Here is a 13,381-nt window from a genome sequence, read left to right on the forward strand (position 1 = left end):
GCCCTGGAAACCCCAATCTAAGCCCAGGGGCACTTCACCCCCGACTCGGCTGCTTGTTGGGGAAAACCCTGACAAGGGCTGATTGCAGCCTGCCAGGGTTTAAATTTCTCTCTCCCTGCTGCTGCGCAGGGCAGGAAGAGGGACATTTAAATCCCCCACTCAGCTGCTTGTCAGGGAAACCCCTGACAAGTGGCTGAGTGCAGCCTGCCAGGGTGAAATGCCCTTTTCCCTGCTGTTGCACAGCAGCAGGGAGAGGGGCACTTCACCCCCAACTCAGCCGCTTGTCAGGGGTTTCCTGACAAAGTCTCCCCCCCTTCCCTCCAGCCAGCTGGGAGGAGGGAGACTTTGAAGGGAAGGAGGTTCCCCATGCTGTTTGGAAACCACATGGGGAACTTTCTTCCCTTCAGAGTCTCTTCTCCCTCCCTCCAGCTGGCTGGAAGGAGGGAGACTTTGAAGGGAAGTAGGTTCCCCATGCTGTTTGCAAACGGCATGAGGAACCTTCTTCCCTTCAGTGTCTCCCCACTCCCTCTAGTCAGCTGGAAGGAGACTTTGAAGGGAAGGAAGTTCCCCATGGTGTTTGCAAACGGCATGGGGATCCTTCTTCCCTTCTGAGTCTCCCCTCCCTCCAGCCGGCTGGAAGGAGGGAGACTTTGAAGAGAAGGAGGTTCCCCACGCCATTTGCAAACGGCATGGAGATCCTTCTTCCCTTCCAAGTCTCCCCCCTCCCTCCCACGAACAGCCAACCACAAACATGTTCGTGAACAGGGTCATGTTCATGGTTCCCTGTTTGTGGATGGCAATGAACAACTAACATCACGTTCATTTTTTTTTCCTGTTTGTGCCCACCTCTAATACTGAACCACTGGGGACTACCATTCCTAAATTCTTGACAATTCCTTACTCTTCCCAGAAATACCTTTCAAGGCCAAATGATTTCTGGTTGTAGATGTCATCTTTATAATGTTGAGCCCTGATCCAGAATATACATAAGTGGAAATCATATGGCAATGAATTTCATATGAATTGAGACTTAGGTTTCATTTGGTTGAATTTAGGGAGAGTTTGAGGACTGGACTCTTCTCCCCTTCAAACTTCATCTCCACATCTGAGAAAGACTTGATTCTTGTAATGAATCAATCATCAATAAAAATAATGCAGGAATAAAATACTGAGACAAAGGTAGTGATTATTCAAACTATTAAAAACTGTGTTATCAATATCTAATGTTAATTATAAGTTAGGTTGAATGTGTATTGAAGACTCTCTACAAGGAGTTGTGATAATATACTTCAAATAGTATTTTTGTTTGGCTATTGTATTGTAATTAATTAGTTATATATAGTTCTTCAATAAACAAAATATTTTTAAAAAACTACCCAATACAGGTCAGAATTTTAATCTCCTTACTAAACATGAAGGTCTTAGATTAATAAAAAACATTAGGGATTCCCAAATCAGAAACAATTTATTGCAGTAAATATATTTTTTCTCACTTCACATGCGGCATGCCTAGGGTTGCCAATTCCAGTTTAGGGAATTCCTAGAGATTTTGGGGGGGGGGGGGGTGGAGCATATGGAGGGCAGAGTTAGAGGAGGGGTGGGTCCTCAGTGGTGTATAATACCATAGAATCCACCATCTGAAGCTGCTATGTTCTCCAGGGAGATCTCTGTTGTCTGGAGATCAGTTGTAATTCCAGGAGATCTCCAGACCTCACCTGGAGGTTAGCATGACTGCCACTTTCACATTTGTGGCTGTGCTCTGGCCTTGGCAGGAACTCCATTGACTGCTCTGTTGGGGGCCAAGAACACAAATATTGACCAAGTGTAACCTGCTAGATACTAAGCTGTGAAGGGACATACCACTTTGGGGGGCTGGCCTTTAAAAGCTGCAGAGAGGCTGATGAGGACAGGTTGGTCTGGACTAGGCAGTGAAGGAGCCAGCTGGGGAAAAGAATAGTGCTGAACCTGGGGCCCTCTCCCACTTTCAAAGGAACGAGCAAGCAGCCTGCTTGGAAGAGAGTCAAGCTTGAGGAGGGGAGCCTGAGCACAGAATGTGTCACAGTAGAGTGTGGACTTATCCCATGAGCCAGCTGACCCATTTGCCTGCCAACTGTGGGAGCTGTTACTAAGGCATGAAGTGCAAACAACAGAGACACAACTATGCCATAAGAACAACACACATGAAGGTCACCTGCTAGAATCAGATTTTCTCTTTTTTTAGCAGAAAGGTCATTATTGTTCAGCTTTAAACTTGTCAGATGAAATTTCTGAATAAACTACCAAGCCTGCGTGTAAGGAAACTGCAGCAAACATATAGAAAATCTTCAGTTCTCACTTCTTCACACACTGAAATTTCAATAGTAAGGAAGTTGCAGCCATAGAGACTCTGGAATTGTCCCAGTTATGATATGAATCATCTATGTTACAACAAGTTAGCCTGTATTACAGCCAACCTACCAGCACACAAGATATATTCTCTGTGTATGTTTATGGTTGTTTGCTGGACTGTTATTTCCTGTCAGTTTTTAGATGCCTCTTAAGTAAAACTTGTAACTCGTGGAAATGAAAGAAACAAAAACAACAAAAAATGGTGTGCTCTGAGGCAGAACTCCCAATTTAATATATTTTCCTTTTATATTTCCATCTAAAAGCTGAGCTCACTGAAGGAATTCCATATGTATTATAAGGAATGATATACTCTAAAGTACCCATTTCAAACCCTAAATTTGATCTCAAGGATTCAGTGACATTGATAAATCACTCAAGGTTTGCTCTATTGGTTGATGTCACCACAATCTCTGAGTAGAGCTGCAGCTAGCCGCAGACTTGTGGGGCGTGCAGTACTTCATTCCTTACATTATTATATGATGTACTTAATTTTAAAAAAAATTACTCCTCACGGGGCAATCCTGAATTTGCAGTATAACATACACAGCCAGTGTTACAGCACAGTATTACTCTTCTGCAGTCTTTTCAGAGCTCATCACATTCTCTCTGTATCTCACTATGCCCCTGAGGTGTGTTATCTCTTGGTGGCATTACTTGCTCTGTCTTAATGCAATATGGTGGAAGACTTATCTGTTTACCAGTTATTGCTTGGATTTGTATAGCAGCCATTGGTGACTGACTTGAAGAGCCTAATTCCCCATTAACTGTACAGTATTGTCTTCCTGTCCTCTCTTATAAATGGTCTTGGTCCAAATGGCATTAGGAGGGCTGTAACAGTTAACATTCATTAACATTTGTAGCGTTACCTGATGTCTCCTCTTCAAGATACTAAATTCGCATTTGTTAAATTCCAACAATACTAAGAAAATCAAATTATTAAATACATTTTAATCTATATTCTTAGTCATTTCATTAAGCCCTTTTAGCACCTGCGGGTCTCTGATATTGACAAAATATGCTGTCATGGAAAAATCTTCATCCTAAAGGATTCAGAAATCACTCACAAAAACTCTCTTCTCTACTGGTTTTTTAAAAAAGCCTCTCTCTCACACACACACACGTTTTCTAAATAAGGCAATAATATATTGAGACCAATGCACTAGAAAATATGCTCTTGCATATGGGCTTTTATATTGCAGAATGTTAATCTGGTTTATGTAGGCCCTTGTATTCATTGCCAGTTAAGCTGCATATCAACAGAAATGGAATATGTTTCTGCTTTGATCCTTGCGTTGGCTAGTTTGTTATAATCCTCAGCCAAGATTCAGAAAGGAGAAGTGACAATTCCAGCAACGGAAGAAACTTGTTTAACTATATTGTATAAAACACAGAGCAAAAGTTGCCTTTGGTATATTTCACGACCTTTCTGTTGAGTTGAATGCAGCTGTTCTAGGGGTGTTTGGGATTGCTCATCATGCCTTTCGCTTTATATTTAAACAGAATGGATGTATGCGGGCTGAATCAATAACTAAACTGACACAGTCTTGGACATTTCATATGACTCCATACAAAGTATCTCAGGAATATGTAGCACTTCATCAAAGTCTCTGAGAAGCCACAAACGTTGCAAGTTATGAAGATAAAATAGCAGGGTATAAGCAACTTGTTCATAATCACCATTCAGGGGCGCAATGGACATAATTATCGGTGATCCAAATAACTTTGCGTATCAACAGAAGGTAGTGCATTTTCCGATGCTCTTTGGAATGAAATCACAAGACTTGGATGGTGACATAAACTAGGGTCCACTTTATTAACTGCTGATCAATACCTAATTAGTAACTTGAATCCCCATTCTTTTACAATTTACAACAATTGTTGTGTGTGGATTAAATATCCTATAGCTTTGAGCATCAAGTAGTTCCATTCTGCTCCACACCAAGTTAGTGCTATGCATTTCCCCATCTACATGACAATGAAGTATTGCCTAAAATGGACACCAGCAACGCAGCACTGCCCCAAGACATTCCCCTGGGGTCTGTCAGTCATAAGGGGCGGATTTAGGGAAGCCATTTGGCAGGTACCTCAAGGTACCTATTAAACTGTATGTTCTCACCCATAAGATCCCATGATCCTGCTAACTGTGACCTCTAGTTAGAACCTTTACCAGCCACATTAATGATCTAATCAATTAGATCATCCCCTAAGAGAGTGTAAACAAAACAGAAAGCTAATCATGGTTAACCTGCTTGCCGCCCTAGCAACCATCTGATGCCACATTGCTGTATATCAAAGGGGTGGAGGAGACTTTTGCCAGGCCAGTGACTCTGAACTGGGGCTCTGTTTTGAAGCCACTAGACTAATTGCATCACTGCATAGCCACCTAAAGCAAGTCTTGGATGCCAGCTATTGCTAGGCTTGTGTTTCTTTCCATTGAAGGAAACTGACGAAACCTCATCCCCACCACATGCACAGGCAGGGAGTACTTGCATTCTTCACTGTGATTGAAACTATGGTGAACCATCATCCACACCACCTTTATCAACCGATATGCAGGTCATTGCTGTGAACAGTGCAACAAGTCATTGCTGTAATTGATTTCTGAGATTCACAGATATGTCCTTCCTTTGGTTCATGCATGGCCCACTCAGAGTCTCCTCCACCCTAGTACATCAATTTGTCATTAGGGAGAACCTTCAGAATACATAATGCCTTAACTGAAGTGTCGGGTATGCAGGCTAAATTAATTCTTCCTTTCACAGCAGCTGGGAAACTCAGTTGTAGCTATCTTAGTATTGGGGCCATTAGACAGAAGTGAATAAATATCATGTAGATACAATGCAAAGATCAAGAAAATTACTGTGGCTCCAGAGAGTTCATTTAACAACTGAACAAGAACCCTAGGTTTGCAGGAAAATATAGAAATTCAGAGCAAAAGAAATCTAATTGTAGCAAGTGGGAACAGAGAAGCATGTACCACATGCCCTAATCATCATTATGAATAACCTGAGGCATGGTCAAAAATACTTGATATTTTGCAACCTTCACCCATATTTAGAGCATTGTATACTGCAACATTAATATTAGGAGGAAAGGTACTTTCTTGGATTTCTTACAAGGCAGATGGCTCCATCATCTCAGAATTCCTCAGTCCAGAATTGTTGAAACATTTTCACAAGTGCCAGTGCGGTGTAGAAGTAAGACAGCATGCGATGCAAACAATATGAGTGCTGGACTGGGACCAAGCATATTGTGGTTCAAATCCTTCACAAATGAGTTTGGACTAGCTCCTCTCTCCTAGAACTGCCTACCTACAGAGTCCATGTGATGTTAAAATGAGGCCACTGTGAAGTCTTTGGAAGATGATACATTCATTGTTAAAAATGATATCCAGATAAATACACGTGTTTAGAGCAGAGTATGGGCAATGAAATTATACTGAGTTCAGGGTTACAATTTTTGTAACTTTTAAAAAAGGCCACTAAAATACTCTTCATGATCCCCTCCACAGTGTCTGGGCCTATCATACAGCTTGCACCTGTTTGGAGGATGAATGTAGTTAGATGAGTAAAGGCCCACAATAAATGCACAATAAGGGAATCACAGAAGCCAGGGAAAAATAGACGAATTGCTGACCAGACAATGGATCTGGGAAGCCTCTTCTGCCTGCTGCATTAATAATGAGAACTTAAGCACCTCAAAAATCAGATAGTGACAGAGTGACAGGCACATGCAGCCATGATGGACTGTAAAAACACATTAGTACCCTGAGGCATTGGGGACCCACATTCCAAGCTAGTGTACTTAGGATTATGTCTTTTGGGGGCATTTCACAAGTTTCCAGTTGCACTGAATTAAACACACATATAATTCATATGACTGTTGTGGAAGCTAACCATACCAACTGTAAATTTTGTAGCATAATAGAATTATAGTCAGCTATGAAATGCTTCATATCATCTCATGAGGGAGATGTTTCCTATTTTGATAGTACGAGAAAAGGAAAGGTAGTAGTAAAACGACCATTTCATTCTAAAGTTGGCTCAAGGCCAAACTATGCTATCTGCAGAAGATCCAGAATTGATCTTCCAACTTATTTTTTATTACTTTATGTGTATTTGAAGGGGGTTAACATTTCCCATTGTGCTATTTTCCTGATTAATATTGCTGGACACCCACCCCTCACAAGCTGCCCCACAGGGGGGAAACACAAGCAAATGTATTTATAGGTCACACAGACTGGGGTGGGTAGGAAGAAGGGAACAACTCAAAATAGAAACACTGTATTGGAGAAAAGGATCATGACACTCCTCCCGTCTCAACTGGCAGCCTATCATGGGTACATTTGGAAAAACAAACATGGGTCTCTTATCCAATGTTTCGTTTGGGCATCATTAGCTACAAAATCAGAGGTGGAAATTTGTCAACTCTGGAGCACATTAGCTATTTTAGAACTATGATTATTCTGAATATGCACAAACTGCAAATAAGAATGATTGATACGTGGATTCAATAATTACAGATAAAAGTAGGATTTCATATCCCAATCCTATGCCTCTTTATGGAGAAATAAGTTCTTACACAGCATATGCTAAACTGGTACTATCCATTAGGATATATAGTACTGCAGTCTTAATCAAATTTCAAATCAAAGCAGCCCCTTGCTAAAAGTTTCAATTGATGATTGTACTATGGTTATCTGGCAGTGAATTTAACTTGATTTTATCAAAAAGAAGTTATGTCATGTCTTAAATGAATTGTTAATCATTATTAGATGTCCTCAGAAATGCCTTCAAATTGTATCTTTCATAGAGATATTGTAATGATCTCTATCCCTCTTATGTCTAGGTTAAATCGCTTCAGAGTATGCCATAAAAGAAGGTGGACTGGCTTACCTTCTGAGTAAGCAGTGCTTGTACAACCTGGTTGGCTACCTGTAAGAAGAAACAAAGTATATTTGAGTAGTATATGTGGTGGATAAGCTCTTCTCTAAAAACAATTTTTTTTTTTACTTCTCTGACCATCCATAGAACCTCAGACGCTACTACAACTTTCCCTGACAACGTAATGCTGCATATTTTAAACCACATGTAGGCTAAGGCATAACCAGTTTCAGTCCAGCAACCAAATCTTGTAGGAGTGTGAATCACAGCACTGAAAATCACTACCACTCATTTTGAAGGAGATATTGTCAGTTCTGAACAAGCAGAAAGGATGGCTCTGAATATTTTGGAGAGGCTTAATTGTTTCTTGATTCGATATTGACAAAATTGAACATCAATCATGATAGCTAGATACCATAAAGTGCCACAGAAATTAAAACACTTACAGACATCAAAATGTGGTTGGAAGGCATTCATACTCCTCTTTGTAATTCGCTTATATCAGATTACAATGCTTTGATTACTGGAACTGTACATACAACTAGTTTTTTAAAGGACTTTTGTCCAATATTTGCTTTTGAAACAACATAAGGGGATATATTTAATTTCTTTTTTAAAAAGGTCATATCTTAAGATATTTTTACAAGCTAAATAAATATTGTAATTTAGTGTTTTTCTTTGATATATGATACATATTAACAAATCAGTGAACCCTATTTCCTAAAGCATACCCCAGCTGTAGATGTAATGTTTATTAATACATGGCCAAATATACAAAGCTGTTATTTTTTTATTTTTTTTATTTTTTATTTTATTTATTTATTTATGTCATTTGTAGTCCACCTTTCTCACTGAGACTCCAGGCGGATTACACAGTGTGAGATTAGTACAGTCAATTTCAAGGACACTTCCGTAAACAATGCCATAGGGTAAATAAACACAATTTTACAAAAACATAGCATTAGTAAGAATCCAACACAGAGTTGAAGAAATGCTGAAACAAGAACATAAGCAATTCTAGGGCTAACATTAGACCAAATGAAGCATAAATAGCTCAGAGGAACACATATTTAAGACAACAGGTAGTACGTAAGATAACATTGTGGTGAAGTCCTTAACTTATTAGTGAAGCATCTGAGAGCCCTCCCTACAATACAACAGCCTTTTTGAATAATTCGGTTTTGCATTGTTTGCATTTGCAGAAAACTAGGAGAGTGGGAGGTCTCCTGACCTCCTCCAGCAGGCTGTTCCACAGGGTAGGGGGCACCATAGAGAAAGCCCATGCACAAGCTGCTGTTAATTTCACCCATGTACAGGGTAGCACCTGAAGGAGACCTTGTTTAGATGAACGAAGCTGTCATGGAGGAAGATAGGGAGGGAGGCGATCCCATAGGTATGCCGGGCCAAAGCCATGAAGAGCTTTGTATGTGATAACCAATATCTTGAACTGAGCATGGTAGCTGATAGGTAGCCAATGGAGTAACTGCAGAATGGGGTGATGTTCATGCTCCTGCTCACTCCTAAGAGCACAGACGCTGCAGCGTTTTGAACCAACTGGAGTCTCTTAGTTAATTTAGATGGGAGACATATGTATAGTGTATTACAATAGTAATCTAGACATGCAAACCTTAAGTATTTCTATATTACTAAACATTTTAAAAAGTTGCATAGTAATCCAAACTATGCCATGAGTGAACAAAGCTCAGCTCAATTCATTCCAGTAAATATTTCCATTCTTGTGAGATCCACGTGTTTTGATTTGATTCATATTCTCATAAAATAGCACAATATTATTTTATTTCTTTCTAAAACTAGTATCTGACCCAAGGCAGCCAGGGAAATGACATTCACATAAAATAGCTCTGTACATGATTTAACAGAAGACACAGACTAATACTGCAGCCATAATAACCCACAAGAGTAAATATAGTATATCTCTGAAATCCACGTGTGTTGGCCCGCAGGCCTTTAGAATGGACATCCAACAGTGTTTCTTCAGGCATGTACTTTTAGTTTTAATGTCAGTTTGCTCTACCTGAAAATTGAACAAACTCCATCTAATATATTATTTCTTTACTCACTGACATGAGATTACTTATTACAAATAAAAAAGTTAAACATCCAAATGCGAAACTGTTAGCTAAACTGTGCCCTAGTCACTTGCAAACAGTCTGCATTCATAATCACTATGGGATAGCATTTTTGGATCTTAGCATTTTAAAGCACCAATATATTGATGCTGTTAATATATTTATTGCAAAAAAAAACTTTTTTGTTAAAAAAATGGCAGTAACAGTTGCTAATATTCAGTTGCTAATATTCAGGCAGAGGAGGCAATTTGCCAACATGCATTTTGCCCGCCAGTAGTGTTATCCTGACTCAGCACAATGCAGCCAGTCACCAAGATGGTGTGGCAGGAGATGGAGAATTTGCCCCCCTAGTCGGAATGAAGAGGACAACAAGGTAACTTGCAACTATGGCAAGGGCCTTACTAGCGGTACAGGTTAGGTACTGGAGTCATTCTTGCACCTCTGCCCTGACCTGTCTGGGTGAGCCACCCTCTGCCCCAGGTATAAGTCATCCATCATATGGCTGTGCCCCAGCTTGGCCAGGCGACATGGTTCAACCTTTTAAAGCTTCCCCCCGCTGCAAAGCTAGGGGAGGACTGGCTTGTCCAGGGGTTTCCCCACACGGGTATCTGTCTTTATCACTGGGCCGCAAAGCAGACAGCTCCTGACAGACCCCAATTCCCCACGAATGGGGATATGCCATGGCTGCTTGCCATTCCGCTGCTTTCCCCCCTACATCTAACCTGCCTGGGGAATGCCTGCATGATCCACCTGTAGCCAATCCCCCCCCTCATATAACTACAGTGCAAGGTAGGGAAAAAACTCCCCCCAAATGGCCGGTCATGGGCAGGGAGAAAATTCCTACCTGGCCCTAATAAACAGTGACCGACTAGCCTGCACTGCAATAGGGTGAGGTGGGTGGGCTGCTCACAAGGCATAACTGGCCTCTGGATGGGTGGAGTGGCCTTATCAGGCCTCTGTCTCCACCCCCATCCCCCAGCATACCCAGATTCCTGGGAAAGCCCTGTCAGCCTCTGCCTCCTTTGGGAAGGCAAATCCTGCCCCCCCCTCCTCAGCCAAGCGGCTGTTTTTGTGGCTGGGGAGTGCTGCATTGCCCTCCCAGTCAGAATGAAGAGGCAAACACCAGAGCTGGGATATAGAGGGCCGTTTATTGAATAACAGTAAGATAACTTGCAACCACAGCAAGGGGCTAACTAGCAGTACAGGACAGGCTCTGGAGTCATTCTTGGACCTCTGCCCTGACCTGTCTGGGCGAGCCACCCTCTGCCCTGGGTGTAAGCCATCCATCCTATGGCTGTGCCCCAGCTTGGCCAAGGAACGGGGTTCACCTCTTTAAAGCTCCCACCTGCTGCAAAGCTGGGGGAGGACTGGCTTGTCCAGGGTCCTCGCCACTGGGTCGTGAAGCATCCAGCCGCTCCTGACAGGCCCCAATTAGTAATCTTAGCAGACTAGGATTGGAGAAACCTGCAACTGAATCCCTACTCTGTCATGGAAGCTTGTTGAGTGAACTTAGGCCAGTCAGATTTTCTCAGCTAACCTGCCTCACAGGGTTGTTGCAAGGATAAAAGGGATGAGAGGAGAATGGCATAAACTACTTTGGTTTTCCATTGATGAGAGAGGTGGCGTAAATGAAGAAAATAAATTAAAAAAATAGCACTTCCAATTTTTAAAAATGTTTTGAAAAGTGTGTTCTTCCAGGGACACAGAGAGGCATTAACAAAAGGGGGGGGGGAATTATCACAGTGCAATATTCTATCAAAGCTCCTAATCTGAGTGGCTGAAATTAAGGCATATTAATGATGCATGTTCGTATAATCATTAAACTCTCTTGTTCCAACCAGAATAAGACACATGGACTAATGCTATACCAGAATTGCTGAATTGGGACGTCCATCCATTACTTTAGCACAATTCCACAAGCTGTTTAGAAACAGTGTGGACTGGGGTACATTAAGGCCAAAGGTTAAGACGAACGATTTAAGAGGACCTTGTGAGATGCAGCTGTCGCTGTACTGTGCCACATTGTGCCTTCTTGACATCCATTTTTGAGCATTTTTTTATATTGTCAAGTTCTCTGCTCGATGAAGCCGTTTACTTATCAGAGTTTAGCATATTGGAACCATTTATACTGCAGTGGAAATTCAAAGGCACAGTTTAGCTAGCTACAGGCTTATATGCAGTTCAAGGCTCCTTCTTTTTATTGTATAATCAGCACCAAAATAGTGGTGGACGATGCTTACCCGTCAATTTCTAAAATCTGATTCACTTGCCAGGCCAATTAAGTTAATGAGTAAAAAGGAAGAGCCCTAGGTTGGGACTATATAAATCTAACAGGATTTCATGATACAGTGGCTATAATAAACTAGTCGGGCTTTGGGTATCTGCTCCCTGCCCCTCCCCACTGCTAATTTCCTGAACCACAGGTTCCTTTTCTATCCGTACTCTGACCACACTCTGAACATAAATTTCAAACTTCTAGAGATTTGCACAATTAAGATGTATAAAGTCCTAAATCTGATTTCATGTAAAGCTCTCAAATGGAATGTGTTTGGCCCTCACCTAGATTAGGAACAGCTGCTGTTCCTGCCATGACTGGAATCAGGGACATTTTGCATAGTGGAAACTAGAGGTCCCCAGCCATGTCGATGGGAAGGGAAGTTCAAAACGTGAAGGCATGGGGAATGGAATTAATAAAGAAAGAAAGGACAAGCCAAATTAAAGGTTAGGCTGAGAACAGCAAGTGGGTGAGGATGATTCAGCACCAGCATCAAAGACCCTAGGTTTCCACCTTGGCTTCCTTCATTCTAGATGCAACAGTATACTTCAGCATATAACTAGCAAATCTAATATAAGAAGGACACACATACTTATATGTCATACACAATTATATGCAGTTTTCTTTACAGCTTAAAATTGCAATTGGTTTTCCCTTAATTTCCCAATTCACCAACAATTCACTACAGACTGGACACAGATGGACAACCAACTGGCTTATCAGAAACACCTAATGATTCATCATTACATATACATCCACTGCTTATGGTAAAACACACTGTCAATAGTATTTGAGTAGGCAGATATTTACTGTCTTGCTCACTACGCCCCTCATCTAGTCTGAATATACCAAATGACTTGATAGAAAAGACAAAAAGTCATTACTGACCTATGGGTGGACATCACATCATGACATTTTGTTGACAGACTTTTTGTTACGGGGTGGTTTGCCATTGCCTTCCCCAGTCATCTACACTTTACTCCTAGAAAACTGGGTACTCATTTTACCAACCTCGGAAGGATGGAAGGCCAAGTCAAGCTTGAGCTGGCTACCTGAACCCGATTTCCACCAGGATCAAACTCAGGACATGAGCAGAGTTTGGGCTGCAGTACTGCAGTTTACCACTCTGCACTATGGGGCTCCTCACGAATGACTTGATAGACTAAACTATTATGCCTGTAAGAAAAGAGAGTCCCCAGTGCAAACAGGGTAGAAATCCAGGGCAAAATATTTCACTCCTGGTAGTTGCTCAGCAGAATCCAAATGCCTTGTTTTCAAATCCAGAACTGGTTCACTTGGGAAGGCCAAAGCATAGTTCTTCCTTATCACCAGAGCACAAATTTTAAAAGTGCATTTTGATCAAATGAGGAATTATGACCTATCTGATTGTAAGAACATTTCTACAGAAAGGCCAAATAAAAAGTTTAAAAAAAATTCTACAGAAAGGTGATAAGAGAACCCAGGAAATACTTCTCGTAAGCCGATCATATTTTTGAAAACTGAGAATGGCAACAACGCTTCTATTCTCTGATTTGCATGAAATGTTAATGAGATCTTTTTGTTACTTTTGAAGACATGCTGAACATTTCAGCATCCTTCTGTTTTGTGTGGATAATTGCAAAAGTTGATATGGTAATTTTTAAAATGCTGTAGTGGAATATATCATATTGTCCCGAAAGAGTAAAGCTGAACCTGACAGAAATCCTTGTCTGGCATAATAACATGAATAAATGTTATACCACCTC

At 41.1% G+C, this 13,381-nt stretch overlaps 1 protein-coding gene across 1 annotated transcript in view; it reads right to left on the reverse strand.

Moving 5' to 3' along the window:
• Positions 1-13,381, reverse strand: part of NCKAP5 (NCK associated protein 5) — a 526,585-nt gene that overhangs the window by 185,671 nt on the left and 327,533 nt on the right. Inside the window, exon 8 of the mRNA XM_054970102.1 lies at positions 7,284-7,322. Within this exon, the coding sequence (XP_054826077.1) occupies positions 7,284-7,322 (39 nt within the window). The remainder of the gene's footprint in view (positions 1-7,283; positions 7,323-13,381) is intronic.

This window comes from Eublepharis macularius, chromosome 2 (genome assembly GCF_028583425.1).
Source record: "Eublepharis macularius isolate TG4126 chromosome 2, MPM_Emac_v1.0, whole genome shotgun sequence".
NCBI classification, from domain to species: Eukaryota; Metazoa; Chordata; class Lepidosauria; order Squamata; family Eublepharidae; genus Eublepharis; species Eublepharis macularius.